The sequence below is a fragment of the Camelus bactrianus genome, chromosome 16 (assembly GCF_048773025.1).
Source record: "Camelus bactrianus isolate YW-2024 breed Bactrian camel chromosome 16, ASM4877302v1, whole genome shotgun sequence".
Lineage (NCBI taxonomy): Eukaryota > Metazoa > Chordata > Mammalia > Artiodactyla > Camelidae > Camelus > Camelus bactrianus.
The window spans coordinates 48,489,646-48,506,289 of record NC_133554.1 but is presented as its reverse complement, the minus strand read 5'-3'; the positions used below and the strand labels follow the sequence as shown (position 1 = coordinate 48,506,289).

The 16,644-nt window shown below is 48.9% G+C and overlaps 1 protein-coding gene across 3 annotated transcripts in view; it reads left to right on the top strand.

The window, feature by feature from the left end:
* The window catches only part of PRKCA (protein kinase C alpha), a 361,417-nt gene that overhangs the window by 284,256 nt on the left and 60,517 nt on the right, over positions 1 to 16,644 (top strand). For all 3 annotated transcript variants that reach the window (XM_074343523.1, XM_074343521.1, XM_074343522.1), the window contains exons 6-8: positions 5,792 to 5,948; positions 7,018 to 7,152; positions 7,406 to 7,502. In XM_074343523.1, coding sequence (XP_074199624.1) covers positions 5,792 to 5,948; positions 7,018 to 7,152; positions 7,406 to 7,502 — 389 coding nt within the window. The remainder of the gene's footprint in view (positions 1 to 5,791; positions 5,949 to 7,017; positions 7,153 to 7,405; positions 7,503 to 16,644) is intronic.

The following is a 16,644-nucleotide window of genomic DNA, read 5'->3' as shown; positions in this document are numbered from 1 at the left end:
GCAAGTCCCTGTTCTGAGCTTTTGTGCTGCTGGTTGGCTTTTTAAACAGAAGCCTTGAATAGGGTGCTCTTAGAGGGGGGTAAAGGGCACTAAAATTAGAGAATTATTTTCTAAAGCAGAACAGATCATTTGAAGGTCTGTGTTGTCCTTGAATTTGGGGGCACTTGACTTCTTTGTGCATCCCGGAACAGTGTCGCCGTCCAGATGTGTATAAACTCTGTGATGGGCCAGGTTACTATGGGTCAGTGAAGACCATCCCAGTCTGCAGGCGAAGGGGATGGAGCTGCGTCCTCAAGAGGGCTGTTACTTTGTGTGGCAGACGAAGCCCTCAGAGCCTCCACTTGGCTTGTGCCCAGCCGGCAACCCCTGCGTGAGGTTAACAACCCCCCCGGGAGGCAGGCAGGTGGGGTTGCAGGGGCGGGGGGATGGTAGGTGGGTCCAGTGGTGTTGGCTTTCATGTTAGGTGCTGAGCTTACAGGTCATTATTACACTTGGTAAGTTATACTCCATATTTTCTTGGGATCAAGAGACAATCTGGACCATTCTCTGAACGGATCCAGGATTGCACCAAATTGTTTTGTTATTTTAATCTCAAACTATTTTGGAACAGCTGGGAGCTGACTGTTGAACTCTGGCTTAGCCCTGACGGCTGGGCATTCCAGTCCTGTGCGAACGTGTCCCTTTAGCATACTTGGTTTCTTCACCCAGAGGAAACACCCTGCCTCCTGACCAGACGGGAGGACTGGATGTTGGTGCTCGTGGTGACAACGATGATGAGAAAGACAGCAAACACTTTTTAGCATGACCGTGAGTGACAACGGCAGGTGCTCCCATGACACTTCATTTGCTCTGGGCCCTCTTCGAAGTGCTTTATGTGTATTCCCTCATTGAATCTTCCCAGCAACCCTATGAGACGGGCACTTTTTATTGCTCTTATTTTGCAGATGAACAAACTGAGAAGTGGGGTAACTTGTCCAAAATCATACAGCTAATTAGCACGAGAGCAAGGGTTTGAACCCAGCTGCCCACGCTCCTGGCCACTCAGTTATCCTGCCCCTAAGAAGTCAGCCACCGTCTGCAGCCTGTGCCCAAGCAGAGTGAGCCTGACAGTCACCGTGCGTCCTCCCGTGCCCATTAGACAGTCACTCGGCTGACAAGTCTTTGCGGCTATCACTTGCCTCTCCCTGAGAAAGCACGGCGGTCGCTGCTTCCTGCCCGCCAGCCTGCATCCACACCTCTGCTTCCCCTCCATCGAGCAGGCCCTGGGCCAAACCCCTGGCTTCATTCCTAAGTGTTGGCTGTTCCATCTACACCTTCGATTTAGATTCCCCAGCCCGGCTAGGGCTGCCCAGTCCTCTGAGCTCACGCTGAGACAGCACACTGGCCTAAACCCTTACTCAAAACTCACATGCGCCGGGCTCACCTAGCCACCTATGTCAGGTGTCTCTGGGGCACCAGGCCGGTATTTCTCAGTCTCCATAGTTTTATCTGAATGGACTTTGTCCAGAAATGGTATCTTTACATTATCAGGAAATTATATAGTCTTTCAGCCCCGGGTTGGTTTTTCTCAGTGCTGGGCTCGACAGTTGACCATTTCAAGTCAAACGATGGTGACAGAATTAGCGTTCTCTTTCTCTGTTCAAGTTCTGCAGTGACAGAGTAGTCCTCCATTCTGAAATGGCCAATGCCATGGAACAGGTGTATTTCTTTAGCAAATGTGTTTTTCTCACAGGGGCTGGGGAACTGACGAATGAGATAGGGAGGGAGAAGCGTTCCTGCCGCGTGCGGTCCCCCGCGGGGCTCTGGGCCAGCCTGGTGGACCCTGGGGAGCACAATTAGTGTAGTGTCACTGAGTTTATAGGGAAGACTGGCTGCTTCTCTACTGCAGTGTGCAGAGACCATCCACCTTTCCAACTGGAGTTGGCACGTTAGAGCTTTACCCCCCACCCAAAACTCTCATTCTCAATAATTTATCAAGGGAGCATGATTTTTTTTTTCTGTCTTAATTCTGGGGGTCAAAACATTCTGGTTCTTGTAGAAGACGAGAGGCAGGAAATGAGTCATGGGACTTGTGCTGGTCAGTTCTTGGACCTGCTGGTGCTCTTGGGCTGTGAAATACTCCACATCCTGGACACGGGGCCTGTGAGGGGCTCTGACTTTTGGTCGTACTTGAGACGATTTCTGAAGATGCTCAACTGACATTAAGAAGCATTAAATTACATGGTGAAAAAATGATTACCGTTTCAATTTTCTTTCAGTCTTGGTTGTAACAGGGAGAAAGACTCTATCTGGGGCTGGAATGTCCTTAACACCCTCTCACCTGTTAATTTCCCCTCTGTAACTGAGAGACAGCAGGCCTCAGGCCACTGAGAAATTAGGGACCCTTGGATTTTCATCATATTTATTTTTATGGGTGCTTTCTATTTATGACAGACAGTCTTGGTTTTCCACTTTCCATAGTGATAAATTTCGAGTAATACATTTTAAAATATAGAGTGTTAAAAAACCAAGTACAGTTTTTTGTTAAAGTAAATGCTAGTCTGAGTCCTTGAATGATGCAAATGATGCCTCAGGTGATGCTGGCCCAGGGACCACACTTTGAGAACGACCGCCAGGACTCCCCTGGGAAGCTTGGGCGATGCTAATATCTGGGCCTCAGCCTGGACCCATTAAATCGGACTCTCTGCAGGCAGGACCCAGGCATCAGTATTTGACAAAAACATCCCTGGTGTTTCCAGTGCACAGCTGAGGTGGGGAACCCCCACCCCAGTGCCATGAGCCCCCGAGGCACCAAGGCCAGGCAGCATCCTCACTGCCCTCTGGTGCCACGTCTTCATCACATTCTCCTGCTTTCCCTCCTGCGTCTCGCACGTCTCACCCACTGCCCCACCTGTTTCGCTCTTCTTTTCTCTTTCCTAGCTTTCCCCTCTCCCAGCCTCCGCACACCTGCTCCTGTGTGTCCGACCTTCCAGCGCTGCTCCGTAGATTAAGACATTGCTGACACCACGCCGTTGAAACCACATTAGAAAATTTCCCTGTCATACTGTTCTTCACAGCTCTCGCCTGCCGATTCCTAAGCCGACAGTCCAGTTTCTGGACATCAAAGTGTCTGGGGTTGTGTTCTCTGCCGGAAACTTGTATTAACAACAACAACGATACTCATCATTATGGAGCGCGTACTGTGTGCCTGTCACTGTGCTGAGCACTGTACATGTGGGAACTTACATAATTCTCACAGTTTTCCGGATGAAGAAACTGAGGCACAGGGTTATACAAACACAAAATGGCAGAGCCAGAATGCAGACACAGGCAGCCTGGCCCCAGAGTCCACATTCTGAGCAGGTGGGACGCGAAGTTGGTCGCTCCCAATCCTGATCCAGGTGTCCCAGCTCACATCAGGTGGGCTGTTCTCCGCTGCGATAAGAAATTGAAATTTCGATCCACGGTCTACTTCAGTGACAGCTGGAATTGAGAACTCTTTTTGTTTTCAACTTTAATGACCATAGCTCAGTCGGAAGCCCACAGCTTTAAATCCCATCAAGATTTTAACTCATCACCACTCAGAAGAGGTCAGCCTGGTTTGATGTGTGCCGGCTGCCAGGACTACCAATTGCAGATGGAAACGCCAGCCCCCGCATTCGTTCTGCATCTGGAGGCGCTCTGGGCGGCCTTGATGGCTCCTCGTTAGTTTATCTGGGACGTGGCCTCTGTGTTAGACATGCCGGAGCTCTTTCTGCCTTTTAAAAAGTATCTGATTCTCATTCCAGTGCTTAATTGGAGGGGGACCTTTGGCCCATTGTGGGAGACCTTCATTTTTATACTCAAATTTTTCATCTTTTGTGATACTTGGGTTGCTGTTTTAAGAGTGTAGACCTTTCTGCATCGCATTAAAAACCTACATGAATTTGGGGGAATTCTCAGGTGGCCAGGTCTCCTAGAGACCTCCTACCTCATTGTAGACTTTGAAATTGTAGGCAGTGGGATGTGTCGGAAACACCAGGGCCAGGGCATAGTAAGTGGGCACTCACATCATGCAATCTTTTTTTTTCTTTTCCACCATTTTCCAAACCACCAACAGTATAAGGCACTTTATACACATTATTTTATTTAATTCTCCCAACAGTCCTGGACCACTGGAAATATGTCCCTGTTCAGTTTTCTAGATGGAGAAACAGAGGCTCGTGAACTTGGGGTTACGTGATGGAGGCAGGATGCCGAAGCAGGTGGCCTGAGCGGCAGAGCACACGCGTGCATGCTGGCTTTTGTTCTGTGCACACGCAGCTGGATGAGGTTAGATGTCATCTTATGGGGAAAAAAATCCTTGGAAGGCGTAAGTGGAGTAGCAGGAACATATGCCTGGCTTCTCTGTGGCTTGTAGCCCTGAGCCAGCCCACTCTCCCCAGACCATTTGAATATGGTCCCACCTGTCCCCTTCCTGCGCTATGGCTTCCAGGCAAGGAAGATGTAAGGCTGCTGGCCAGCAGGTGGCAGCACTCAGCGTGTCCCCAGACTGGTAAGGACAATACTGTCTGGAACTTCTGCTCTCAGCGCTGTGCCCAAAGATCCAGTATCTTTAGCATCCTTCCATCTCCTCCTCTGTCCCTGTCCACTGCCAACTCTAGCACCTTTAAAAAAAAATTCTTTAAAATCCTTAATTTAGCAGTGAAATTAAGGCTAGCGTAGTGGTTTGCCAACTTTTCATCAGAATCAGCTGGAGGTTTGGGAAACACAGGTTGCTCGACATTCCCCCGCAACCGAGTTCTGACTCAGTTGGTGATGCTGCTTGTCCAGGAGCCACATTGTACAAGCCACTGGGCTACAGAGCCTGGTCCTGGTTAGATGTGTACTGAGGGTGTCTGGCTAACTAGGGGCCCTGCGGATGGGGAGTTCCAGCCATGTCGGGGAAGATGCCACTGGAAGATGGTGAGGAAGACCTCTGGGGTGTGCAGACTCAGGCCTTTGTCCCTTCTCCTCATAGTGGTAGATGGGGGCTTCACTGACACACAGTGGCTTCAGCTCCCACTGTCCTAAGCCTCTGCCAGGTGCATCTCTGTGGGTGAAGCGGCCTTTCCTCCTAATTATTGTGGGTTTGCATATGAGCACTTCTCAAGATAGAATGTGCATTAGTGTCACGTGGGGGGGGGATCTTGTGACCTTGAGGATTCTGAGTGTAATTCTGCATGTCTCCTGAGCACCCAGGTGACGCTCCAGGTGCTGCTCAGACGCGGGCCCCCCTCCCTTGGCGGAGCACGACCATAGGGCACCCGCGGAGCACAGCCTGCCTTCCAGCTGTGAGCACCAATGGCTCTTACCTCTGCTGCGCAATTGAATCACCTGGGGAACTTTTAAAAACTTGGGCCAACCCCCCTCCCCCAGAGATTCTAATTGAGTTGTAAGCACTGGAATTTTTAAACCCCCTCCCACACAATTCCAATGTACAGCCAGGTTAGAAATCACCGACCTTCACACAGGAAAGAGATGACTTCTTCTAGGGCCTCGAGTGACGCAGTGGTACAGCCCAGGGGTCTGCATTTCTGACAAGCATCCAAATGTCCCAGGTCCCTCTGGACCAGGTGGATGCTGGGTCTCCAGGCTGGACCTTTCTCTCTGGCAAGGGTGGCAGTGAGCAGCTTTTCCTGTGTTGAGGGTCAGAGGCTTTTGGTCCTCACGTCCTCTCCCTCAAACACCATCTTGATGTCTCTCATCCATTTTGGTCCTGACGCAGGACACTGGTCAACACGGTCTGTTCTCTTTCTGTAACGTTTGATCTTTCTTCTTTCTCTCTCCACAGTACGAGACGCAAAAAATCTAATCCCTATGGATCCAAATGGGCTTTCAGATCCTTATGTGAAGCTGAAACTTATTCCTGATCCTAAGAATGAAAGCAAACAAAAAACCAAAACCATCCGCTCGACGCTAAACCCCCAGTGGAATGAATCCTTTACATTGTAAGTGTGTCCTCTCTCCTGGCTGGATTTCCTCCCTCCACATTGTTAGAGATGATGATGTGAGCTTGTTACAAACGTCTTTAAATATTGCTTCATTCCTAAGCCCTCTCCCACTCCGGCTAGAGAGGGAGCTGTTGTCACCCCCGTTTGATGGATAGAGACTTGTTTTACCAGGAAGTTACACAATGCAGGCCGCAAATTATTATCAGTAACTTCTATACAAAAAATTCTTTTACATTACAGGTGATACAAAAATGTATAGTGTGTCCCAGCTCTCAATGGACTTAGGTTCTTTTGAGGGTTAGAGGAGGGTGTAGGTAAGAATTTAAATAATAAATTTTAAAATATGGACTGAGTACCATAGAAGTGGCTGTTGCCACTGAAATAAGAAGATTATTCTTACCTCTAAGCAGGGAAGACTTCCTGGAGGAGGTGACATTTAAAGTGGGCCTTAAAGGAGTGCTGGGACTTCAGAGGTAGAGATGGTAGAAGAGAAGAAGGGAGGAGGGGAAGGGAGGAGGGAATGGCATGAATAAGGTAGGGGTCAGAAAACACTGAGTGAGCTGAGCACAAGCAAGTGGTCCTCTTTGTAGACTAGAACACAGGAAGCGGTTTATCTGTGCACAACCAGAAGGTAGCTGTCCAGTGTATAGAACAGAGGCTGTCCAGCTTTGCTCTGTAAAGGGCCGGATAGTAAATATTTTAGACCTTATGGGTCATACAGTCTCTGTTGCAGGTACACAATGATGCTGTTCTGGAGTCAGATCAGCCACAGACAACATGTGCCTACACAAATGGCCATGGCTGTGTTCCAGTAAAACTTCATTTATAGAAACAGGCAGTGGTTCTGATGTGCCCTGTGGATTGTAGTTTGCCGAGCCCTAGTCTGGAGCTTTGGTTGCCAAGGGGCTGCAACTTTGCTGATGGAGAACCACAGGAAGAGAACTGAATACATTATTAAAAAAAAAAAAATAAGAGGCACCAGCTCAGATCGTGAGCATGTGACATCACCCCCCAAATACACAGTCAAGATAACCTCGTATGCGTCTGTGTTTGTGTTTTTTCGTAGCAAATTAAAACCTTCAGATAAAGACCGACGACTGTCCGTAGAAATCTGGGACTGGGATCGAACAACAAGGAACGACTTCATGGGGTCCCTCTCCTTCGGAGTTTCAGAGCTGATGAAGATGCCAGCCAGTGGATGGTAAGGAAGCCTGAGACCGAGTACGTGTGTGTCAGCCAAGAGTACATCGTCTGAAAATACTAGAGCATTTGAAGATTCAGAAAATGAGCTGGTTTAGGTCTGAAGGGACCACTGAATATGAAGTTGTCTGGCTGTAATCTCCCCGTGGATGGATTGCAGAAGCAGCCGGGCTGGGGCGTGGAGGGGAGGGGTTGAACCGGGGCGCTGCCGGGGCAGGGCTCTCACCCCTCCCTCCCTCCCGTGTCTCTGAAAGGTACAAGCTGCTTAACCAGGAGGAAGGGGAGTACTACAACGTGCCCATTCCAGAAGGGGATGAAGAAGGAAACGTGGAGCTCAGGCAGAAATTCGAGGTGAGGAGACCAGCAGAAATGACTGGAACCGCCTTTCCTTTTAGAAAGCCTAATGTCGGGAGGGGCCAGAATTTTGCAGTCACCCGGCCAAAAGGCAAAAAGTAATTTAAATGTTAATCTGTTTCTTTATTCAAAGGCATACGTGTCGCATCATCACCTTCCTTTGCAAGCTGTTGACATTCTGTGTCTATTACCGTTTAGAGAATGGAGATTGGAAATATCCCAGAAGTGAGCATGGTTGGTTCCCGCATAAGAAATTGGTTTGCCTGTCACTAGGGAGCCGGGCAAGGTTCTCCGTGCAGTCTTCTCATTAGAAAGAGGGGCTGTGCTCCTCCAAGTGGCAGGAGGTCATTTGGGTCTTAACCTGGGAGGTCGTCTGGGTGTAATTAAGTAAGCATCTAAATTTTGCTGCAGATCTTTCAAAAAGGCCAGCTCTTTCTCTCCCTCCCAGAGGGTATCTGTGTTTGCTTCCTTCCCAGACTCATCTCCTGTCTCCCCTCTTCGGTTCCCCCTCTGCCCTCCTCACTTCCCTATTTCTTCTCATCTTCCTCCCTACTTTTCTTTACTTACCAGGCATGTCAGCTTTAACGAACATTCTTTCTCTGAGCACCTGCCTTATGTTCTAAGTCACAACTTTTTCCCTGCCTGTTGGCTGTTCGAGGGATTCCGATAGTAGCAGATTCAGCCTGTGTACGTGGCTAATTCCGTTTGGAGTCTTTCCTTTCCTCAGGCTTACTAGGGCTCCCTGGAATTCCCCTCTGGTGCGTATGTGCACGTGTGTGCACAGAGATACTGCACTGTTGACACTAACAGGCTTCTGATGGTCCTGCTTTCCGCCTGCTGTTGTTTCCTTCTCCCAAATAAAATTTTATCCCCAAGAAACACGTAAGTCATATCCAGATAGAATGAATCCCAAAGGATGTAAAACATAACAATGTTCACGGTGCTTTGTTACATTGATACTTGGTTACAGAGGATGTGGATGGCAAGTGCGTAAGGGTGGGGGCTGTTGAGTCTGGATGCCTTCAGGAACGTAAATGAGAGAATGTAAATAAATCGCAGCTGACAGCCAGCCTCAGGGTTGGCAGGACAGTTGGGTTCAGTCGGGACTGGTGAGTGCAGGCCCATCTAAAGGTGGCAGCCTTGGCTACTCAGTACCAGTTGATGGTGGCTGTGCATGAGGGAGGGTCACGGCTGCCAGATCTGCTTCTTCAAGAGAAGCCAAATGTCCAGATTATTATACAGCGTGTTCTGATTTCTTTTGCTTTTAGCAGCTAACTAAAGCTTGAACCTTGTGTAGGTCAAACACACATCTATTGTCTTAGACACATGGAGGATTCGGCCAGTGGGGACCAGCTTGCAGTCTCTGCTCTTAAAAAAAATACAGACGTATGAGAATAATGAAGTTCTTCCCCAAGAGGCCTCATGCTACTTAAGGCGATGCAGTGCAAAGATGGAAGCTGGGGTTTGGGGGAAGCTTCAGGTACCTCTGCCAGGAAGAGCTCTTTCTCTGTTTTTTCCTTCACTTCACGGTCTGCTCCCGCCTCCGCCCCACGGCAGAGGAAAGGAGCCTGGAACACCAGACAAGGAAGGCTCCTTCCTTGGGTCCCATCCCCAGCGTCACACATATGTAGGTCACACTGTATTTCTATTGGACAGAGCTAGTCTAGAACATTCTTCCCAACGAAGAAAAATAGTTTGTTGCAAGATGAGGACTGAAATGCAAACCCATGACTTTCTAATATACAGTATTTTCCTCTGGCTTAGAAACCAGTTCTTTCCAAGAGACTTGGATTTCGAAAGGTTAGATTCCCTCAAGTTTCTGAGCCCATTACTGGGCACAGATAATAAACTTTTTCTGCGTGGCCACGTAACTACATTAGAGACAGGGATGTAACAAAGCTGGGATATTTGGGGTATCTAGTAATTTAATAATATACATTTCTTGTAATAATTCCAAATGTCCCAATGAAATCTACTGAGATCTTCTGGTTAGTTGAAGAGTCGTGAGCAGAGGGTCAGAGGCCCACAGAAGTGAAGGCTCAGAGAACACCTCTGGCCTGCCTTTCTAGACACAAAGTTTTACGTCTCAGACTATAGTGAATGTGGGACCTGAGGACTGTGATCGCATGAGCTACGTTAATTTTAACAGGCATTTTGGGAACTGGTGCCACTAACTTTTCATGGCTGAAATATCTTGTTTGAAAGGTTTGTTTTAACAGATTCTACAGAATGTCCATTGGTCGGAATCTAAAGCTGGATTAGCAATGGCTTCTGTCAAAGTAATGTGTGATATTGTGTCTTCACAGTTTCTTGTGTTTGTGACCATGCAGAACCCTTTTCAGGGTCTAAACCAAAAGAAGCCAAAATAAAATTGATAATCATAGTCTATGAGAATGAGCTGCTTTGCAGGGTTCGTGATAGAGGTTCAGAAACTCCTAGAAGCACCACCGTGGGGACGCTGCAGGTGCCTGAAGGTCACCTATAGATCGGTTTTTATTTATTCTGGGGAAATGTCTTAAGATTTTCCTTGTTACTGATTAACAAGTAAAATGTGATCCAATTACTATTACAGTTAAGATATTTAAATCACTGCATTTGAGACTAAGTTCTCGGTTATATAAGCAAGGATTCTTCTGTTTACTGTTGTTGAAATTGGATTTTCCAAAAGCCTCCATTGTCTTTGAGGACTATCCTAATTCAGAAGTCTTCGGATGAGAAAAAAAAAAAATAGCTCATTGGAGACCCTCAGATAAATTGTAGCTGTTTGTTGATTTGATCAGGCCTGCCCCTGTTACTATGGAAACCAGAATACTTCTCAGTTGCCCTTTGGACACAAAACAGAAAATCTATATGCCCTGTTATGGATTCTGGTTTTTTTTTCACCGCCTAAATACCTTACTTAATTACTTTCTGAACTGTGTGGATGTTAAAGGGAGAAAAAAATCTATAAAATGCACAACAGTTAAAAGATTTTATTTCACTCGTTGTGCTTCAGCTCTGTCTCAGAAGCAAAATCGCAAACTGAAATAGGACAAGGCCCTTTAGTGTCGGAAATTATTTTCACGCGTTCATTAGCTCATTGTCAACAGAGGTTAACGCTGCCGCTCCACAGAGCAAACGCGAAGCCTCCAAGAGCAGCTGAACGGAATTAGTTATCAGTCTGTAAGGGACGGTGAGCGCATTCATGCTATAGCAGGGCAGCATGTTTTCAGTTTACATTTTCTTATGGAAGTGGTTTTAGTTAGGAAACCAAAAAAAAAAAAAAAAGATAGTGCATTCCGGTCATCTGTTCCATCAAATGAATTCCCGAAATGACATGAAAAGCCTTGTGTTTGTGGCTATCAGGGTGGCCTCGTGGGTGGACGTTGCTGGTTAAGGAAACAGGGCAATCCTGACGGTAAATGTTAGAAGCAGTTATCCAGGTGGACCCAGGCCCTGGTACCCACAGGGGATCAGCAGGTACCAAGGATGCTTCCCTTTGACAGGCACTGGAAGGAAGAGTTAGAGCAGGTGTCCGTTAACATAACACAGACAGTGCAACTCAGCAGGGACAAGGGTCCTTTTCATTCCACCTCAGGCACCTCAGAAGCAGTTAAAGGGCCCTTAAAGAGAAAAGCCTGGAGTAAGGGTGACATCACACAGGATGTTTTTCCCAAGGAACTTGTCCTACAAAAAATTAGGATGGAGGGGCGGGGTCCCTACAGATGTCGATCCCAAGGATCCTGAACTCCTGGGCATCCCAGAAAAGGAAGCGGTGGCTACCCTGGCACTCTGGATTCCTGCAGCTCCAGGTGTGGGGCATGGGCCAGTAGCACCTGCAGCATCTGGGAGCTTACTCAGAACGCAGAATCTCGGACCCCATCCTAGACTTTGAATGGGTCAGAGTCTGTATTTTAACAAATTGACTCCTGTGCCCACTTAAGTTTGAGAAATGCCGGTAGAGAGGATGTGACGGCAGGACAGACCCCCATCACCCCCGACCGTATCTACATGAAACAGTGCGGGGATTGCACCCAACCACTGGCTTTTGTATGGCCTGTGGGCTAAGAATGGCTTAAATACTTTTAAGTGGTTGGGGAAAAAGAATCAAAGAAGGGTAATATTTGCGATACTTGAAAATTAGATGAAATTCCAATTTCAGTGTCCGTGAAGTGTTATTAACACACACGTGTTCCTTCAGTCCCTTACTGGCCAGGGTTGCCTTCATGCTACAAGAGCAGAGTTGAGTCACTGTGACGAGGACTGTGGCCCACGAAGCCTAAAATATGTGCTCTCTGGTCCTTTACAGAAGTTTACTGAGTCCTGGAATAATGGAATATTAAAACCAGGAGGGATGTTTAAAATCATTTTTATTTGTGGGGAAACAAAAGCACAGGAGGAATTTCGTCAAGCTCGTTAGTCGCAGGACCCGGCTCTACTGTCTAGGATGAGGCTTCTCTCTCATTTCCTGGTCCTGGGCGCCGCACCTCTCCCGCGCCCCGCCCGCCACACACCACCCGCACCCCTCCCGCGCCCCGCCCGCCACACCCCCCACACCCCTCCCGCGCCCCGCCCACCACACCCCCCACACCCCTCCCGCGCCCCGCCCGCCACACCCCCCACACCCCTCCCGCGCCCCGCCCGCCACACCCCCCACACCCCTCCCGCGCCCCGCCCGCCACACCCCCCACACCCCTCCCGCGCCCCGCCCGCCACACCCCCCACACCCCTCCCGCGCCCCGCCCACCACACCCCCCACACCCCTCCCGCGCCCCGCCCACCACACACCCCACGCCCCGCCCGCGCCCCGCCCGCCACACCCCCCACGCCCCTCCCGCGCCCCGCCCGCCACACCCCCCACGCCCCTCCCGCGCCCCGCCCACCACACCCCCCACACCCCTCCCGCGCCCCGCCCACCACACCCCATGCTCTTTCACGCATCTCAGAACTTACTTAAGGTCCCTCAGAAAGACCCTCTCCTCCCCTCCACTTCCCTCTGTCTCAGGCTCTTCAGCTCCTACCCATTTTTCATCATTCTCAAGCCTTTGAAACCGGTCTGAAACCTCCTTGTGCAAAACTAAAGACTGTGCACTTGCCGGACACACCTGTAAGGTGGGCCCCCTTCGTGTTTCCGGAGTAAGAACTTCGGGTCCTGCTCCAAATGCTTCAGAATCTAAACATCAGGCCCCGTGAGGAATCCACCTTTCACTGACTTCCCTCCGCATCGCAGGGGAGGATGTCCGAGCCCAGTACCCGGGGAGGTGGTGGGAGCTGTCCAGGGCGGAGACAGCCTCCCTCCCCTTACACGCTCAGATCCCTCGAGCAGTCAGGCAGAACCCGTCTGAGTGATGAGTATGGTCGCTCTTGGAGAGGGACCAGCTCCTTTCCCACATTCCTGTGGCCGCGGAAATGGGTGGCTCTGGAAATCTCAGCTGGTGAACCCCACATCTGCCCCATGTCAAGCGCTGTTCCGTGGGTGGAGAGTTAAGACGTGAACCTTGTTCTTAAGAATTCTGCTGAGTAGTCATGGGGGCGTGGGACCTTTACTTTGCCTGCGCCGTGTGGGTAATGTTCCCGACTCCCACCGTCGCGGGAGAGCAGACTGTCTGCTCGGCTCTCACCCAGTAGCTAACGTAGGTGAGCAGGGATCTGACTCAGGCCGCCAGTCGGTTCCCTGTCCAGGTACCAGTATCTCCAGTTCCAGGGACATGAATCCCGCCCCACTGCTGAAAAGATCACGGCTCGCGTAGGTGACGTGGCATGAACTTGGGACCACAGATGCTTCGGGGAACTCAAGACAGCAGCTCCCGAGATGGGGCTGGGGAGCCTGTGGCTGGGGTGCTTGTAGGGGGGTTATTTCAGTTTTCTTGATGGTTTTTGTTCGTGTTCTTAAATGAGGTCTCCTTGCTCTTTAAGACTGTGGCTTTGCCTGTGCTTCTCCCCCAGCGCATCAAACCAGCCACGTGGGGTCCTGGAGTGTCATGGCTCAGGAACCCAGTGAATTCAGCGGCTGTTGTGTCTTCAGCACTTCACTGAAGACCAGGTAGTTAACGTTTAGGCTAATTGCGGCTGACGTTGACCTGTTCACTTGGAGCAGAGGGTTTTGCTCCCTCACTTCCCACCCCGACATGCGGGCGTGCGGTCTGGAAAGTGTTCCCGCAGAGCTCCTGCAGGTGTGTGCAGAGGAATCAGGCTGATTCACTTCAAAAGCCTCCCCTTTGATTTTTTTTTTTTTCCGGGAAGGAGATTTGGGTTGATTTGTCATGTCCAAGCCTGAAACAGCTTAGAGTTCTTTCTGGGTCCATTGAAGACTAAGAATAACTGCCCAGTGGCTGCTGGCAGGCTGCGAAGCTGCAGGGCAGATGTGTGCAAGTGTCCGTCCCTGCTGGAGCGTTTTTGTCGTCCCGTAGAGTCAGGAGACCTGTTGCAGACAGGAGTCAGAGGTAGGACCCTTCTAAAGCCATGTTAGGTGCGTCTCAAAGCATCTCAGCCAGTCCGGAGACCTCGGAACCTAGAGGATTCAAGCCAAGATTAGGCAACTCTATCAGGAAAGTGCAGGAGAAAGGCACGCTTCAGCTTTCTCTGAGTTTCGTTCCAACCCCAGGATTCCAATAAGGATGTTTTTCTTGCTCTTGGTAGTTCCCTTTAATCTTGACATGGATTAAGATCTCTAGCCTAAAATAGAGCTTTTGGGGATTGGAAAAAGATGGCCTATTTAGAGAATCATTATAAATAGACGTTGTGATTGCAGATTTAAAGGACCATAATTATAAGATGTAATAGAAGATAGTCGGTTCAGACCTGTCTGAAAGAGATGTGAAATTCACAGTTTGACCAGCGTCCTATCTTAGCAGCCTTCCCAGTACAAAGTGTAATCTGCTTGTCTCTGATCTCTCTGCTCAGGCTCAGGGATGTTGTGGCCCTTTCAGGATGTGGAATTTGGGGTCAGAAGATCAGCCTTTCTCTCACATTTTTTTCCCAGGAGCTGACACACGCACTGTCTCAACCTGTAGACTCGTGACTGCGTGTATAGAATTCTCCGTTAAGATGATTTCAACTTGCTCTTCTCACGTTAGTACTTGAAAAAGTAAAGTTACCCAATCATGGTGGGTTATTTGAGACAGAAGTTGTAAGGTTACAAGAAGTATATACCTCAAGAGGATAACTTGGTTACCTGGCGTTCGATCAACCAGAGCTTGGTTAACCAGCTGCTCGGCTTGACTAACCAGTTCATGTTTCACCAGTAATCTCAGGCTCTTCCAGATTCTGAAGAGCCTTCTGCATCATCGAGGAAAAAATAAATTTTGTTACAAATAGCTTTAATGGTAAGAGGGTTTGCTTTTATGCTCATTTATGGAATAACAGCTATCTATGTAAAGGTAACTGGCTGTTACTATGGCAGACACTTAATTAACTGGTACCCCAGTACCTCATCACCCCACCATATGGACTGGCCAAAAGCAAAAGAAACACACACGCATGTAGTGGAGCTGTTGACGTGACGCCATGTCTGGCCGTAGAAACATGATGAGGAAGAAGAGGGAAGGGTCTTGGCCCCGTGTGGCTTGACACTGTTCACACGGGAAAGCGTTCCTGCCCCTGCAAGGGCCTCAGTTCCCCTGCAGCTGGCGAGCCCTGAGCGGCATCCTGCTCACCTAGCAGCGTTTCCTCCCTCCCCTGTCTTTTCCAGGTTTGTGACGTCCGCTCCTTAAAGGTAGTGCCTCCACCACTCTGTCCTTCTTCGCCTTTCCTTCCACAAAAACGTCCGCCCTGGTTTTTGTGGCCCCACCAAGCCTGAGCCCCCAGCCGTGCGCTCCACTCTTAAGGATGTGCTGTGTGTTCTGGTGGCTTGAAAACTCACGCTCATTGTTATCCTCGTCTGTGTGCTCCTGTCCAGGCGGCCACGGCCCTCCAGCCAGGAAAAACGCTAGTGTGTTGATCACCCAGGGAGTGGCCCAGCCCTCCCCCATCTTCAGATCAGGTTCCTTTAAAGTTTTACCAAGGAAAGATTGAAATCTCCTACCAGAGAAGAAAGATAAGTTCAAGTCTGTTTTGAAAGCATCAAACGAGGGGAAAGAGTGCATCTTTAAATTGACAGCACACCTTCCTTTTTGTTAATATATATTTCTAATCACAGATTGACTAATTTTCAGTCTTACCAAGCACACATCCACATTAGCATGTAATCAATACGGTGTTCTTACACCACGTATGTGCGTCAATCTGGAAGGTGTAGTGTAAATACATCACAGGCTGAAATCATCAGATCGTCCTGACGTTCTTAATGCTGGCTTAATGCTACTCACTACATTTCATTTTTTCTCATTTTTTTCGATTTCTTCCCAACGCACTTGATTGTCATAACCTAATCAACCATTCTATTCCCCAAACGACCCAATGGAACTGTGCAACTTGCATGTAAATTATTTTAAAAATCTGGTCGATTGTCATTTCTGACAACACCACTGCCTTTGGGGGAGCTGGCTGGGGGCCACGCACCAGCTGTGTTCTCAGTGCACTGCTTTTGTTAATCATTAAAATCGGCTGGGGATTGTTACAGCACATTCGTATTGGAACCAAGAGGGGAATTTAATCACTCAAATACTTGGGTGAAGAATTTGCAAGGGAAAATCCCACCCCCTGCCCTAAGCTAGCATCAACAGATAATAGACTCTCAAAAATACTGCACCAAAGAAAACATCTAAATAATGTTTTACCGTCTCTCATCTTTAAAACTTGTATGTGACACTACAAATATGTCCCCTGGAGGGGCCACCAGAGGTTAGCGACCCTGAGTTATTGGAAATGAGGAAGAAGAAAAATACTCTTTGAGGTTTCACAAATCTTGCAGAGTGTGGTAACTATCATGTGTGAAAACGTCCGCCTTTCAAGACTCCTCGTCACTGCCCTGGGCGATTTCTTCCCTCAGAGTAAAAACATCGTGCGTCCTCGGAGAAGGCAAACCTCTTGACCGTTCCAGGACGTGGAGACGGTGCCTGCTTAAAAGCAAATGAATTGCCCGTCACCTGATACCTTGTCCCTTCAGAGGACACCTCTCCTCTGATGAAATGAACTCACCCTTGGGTCCACAGATCCTAATTGTGACCCAAACCCAAACATCTCTTGCCTGTGTGGAACAATGTGCCTGCACAACATGGTT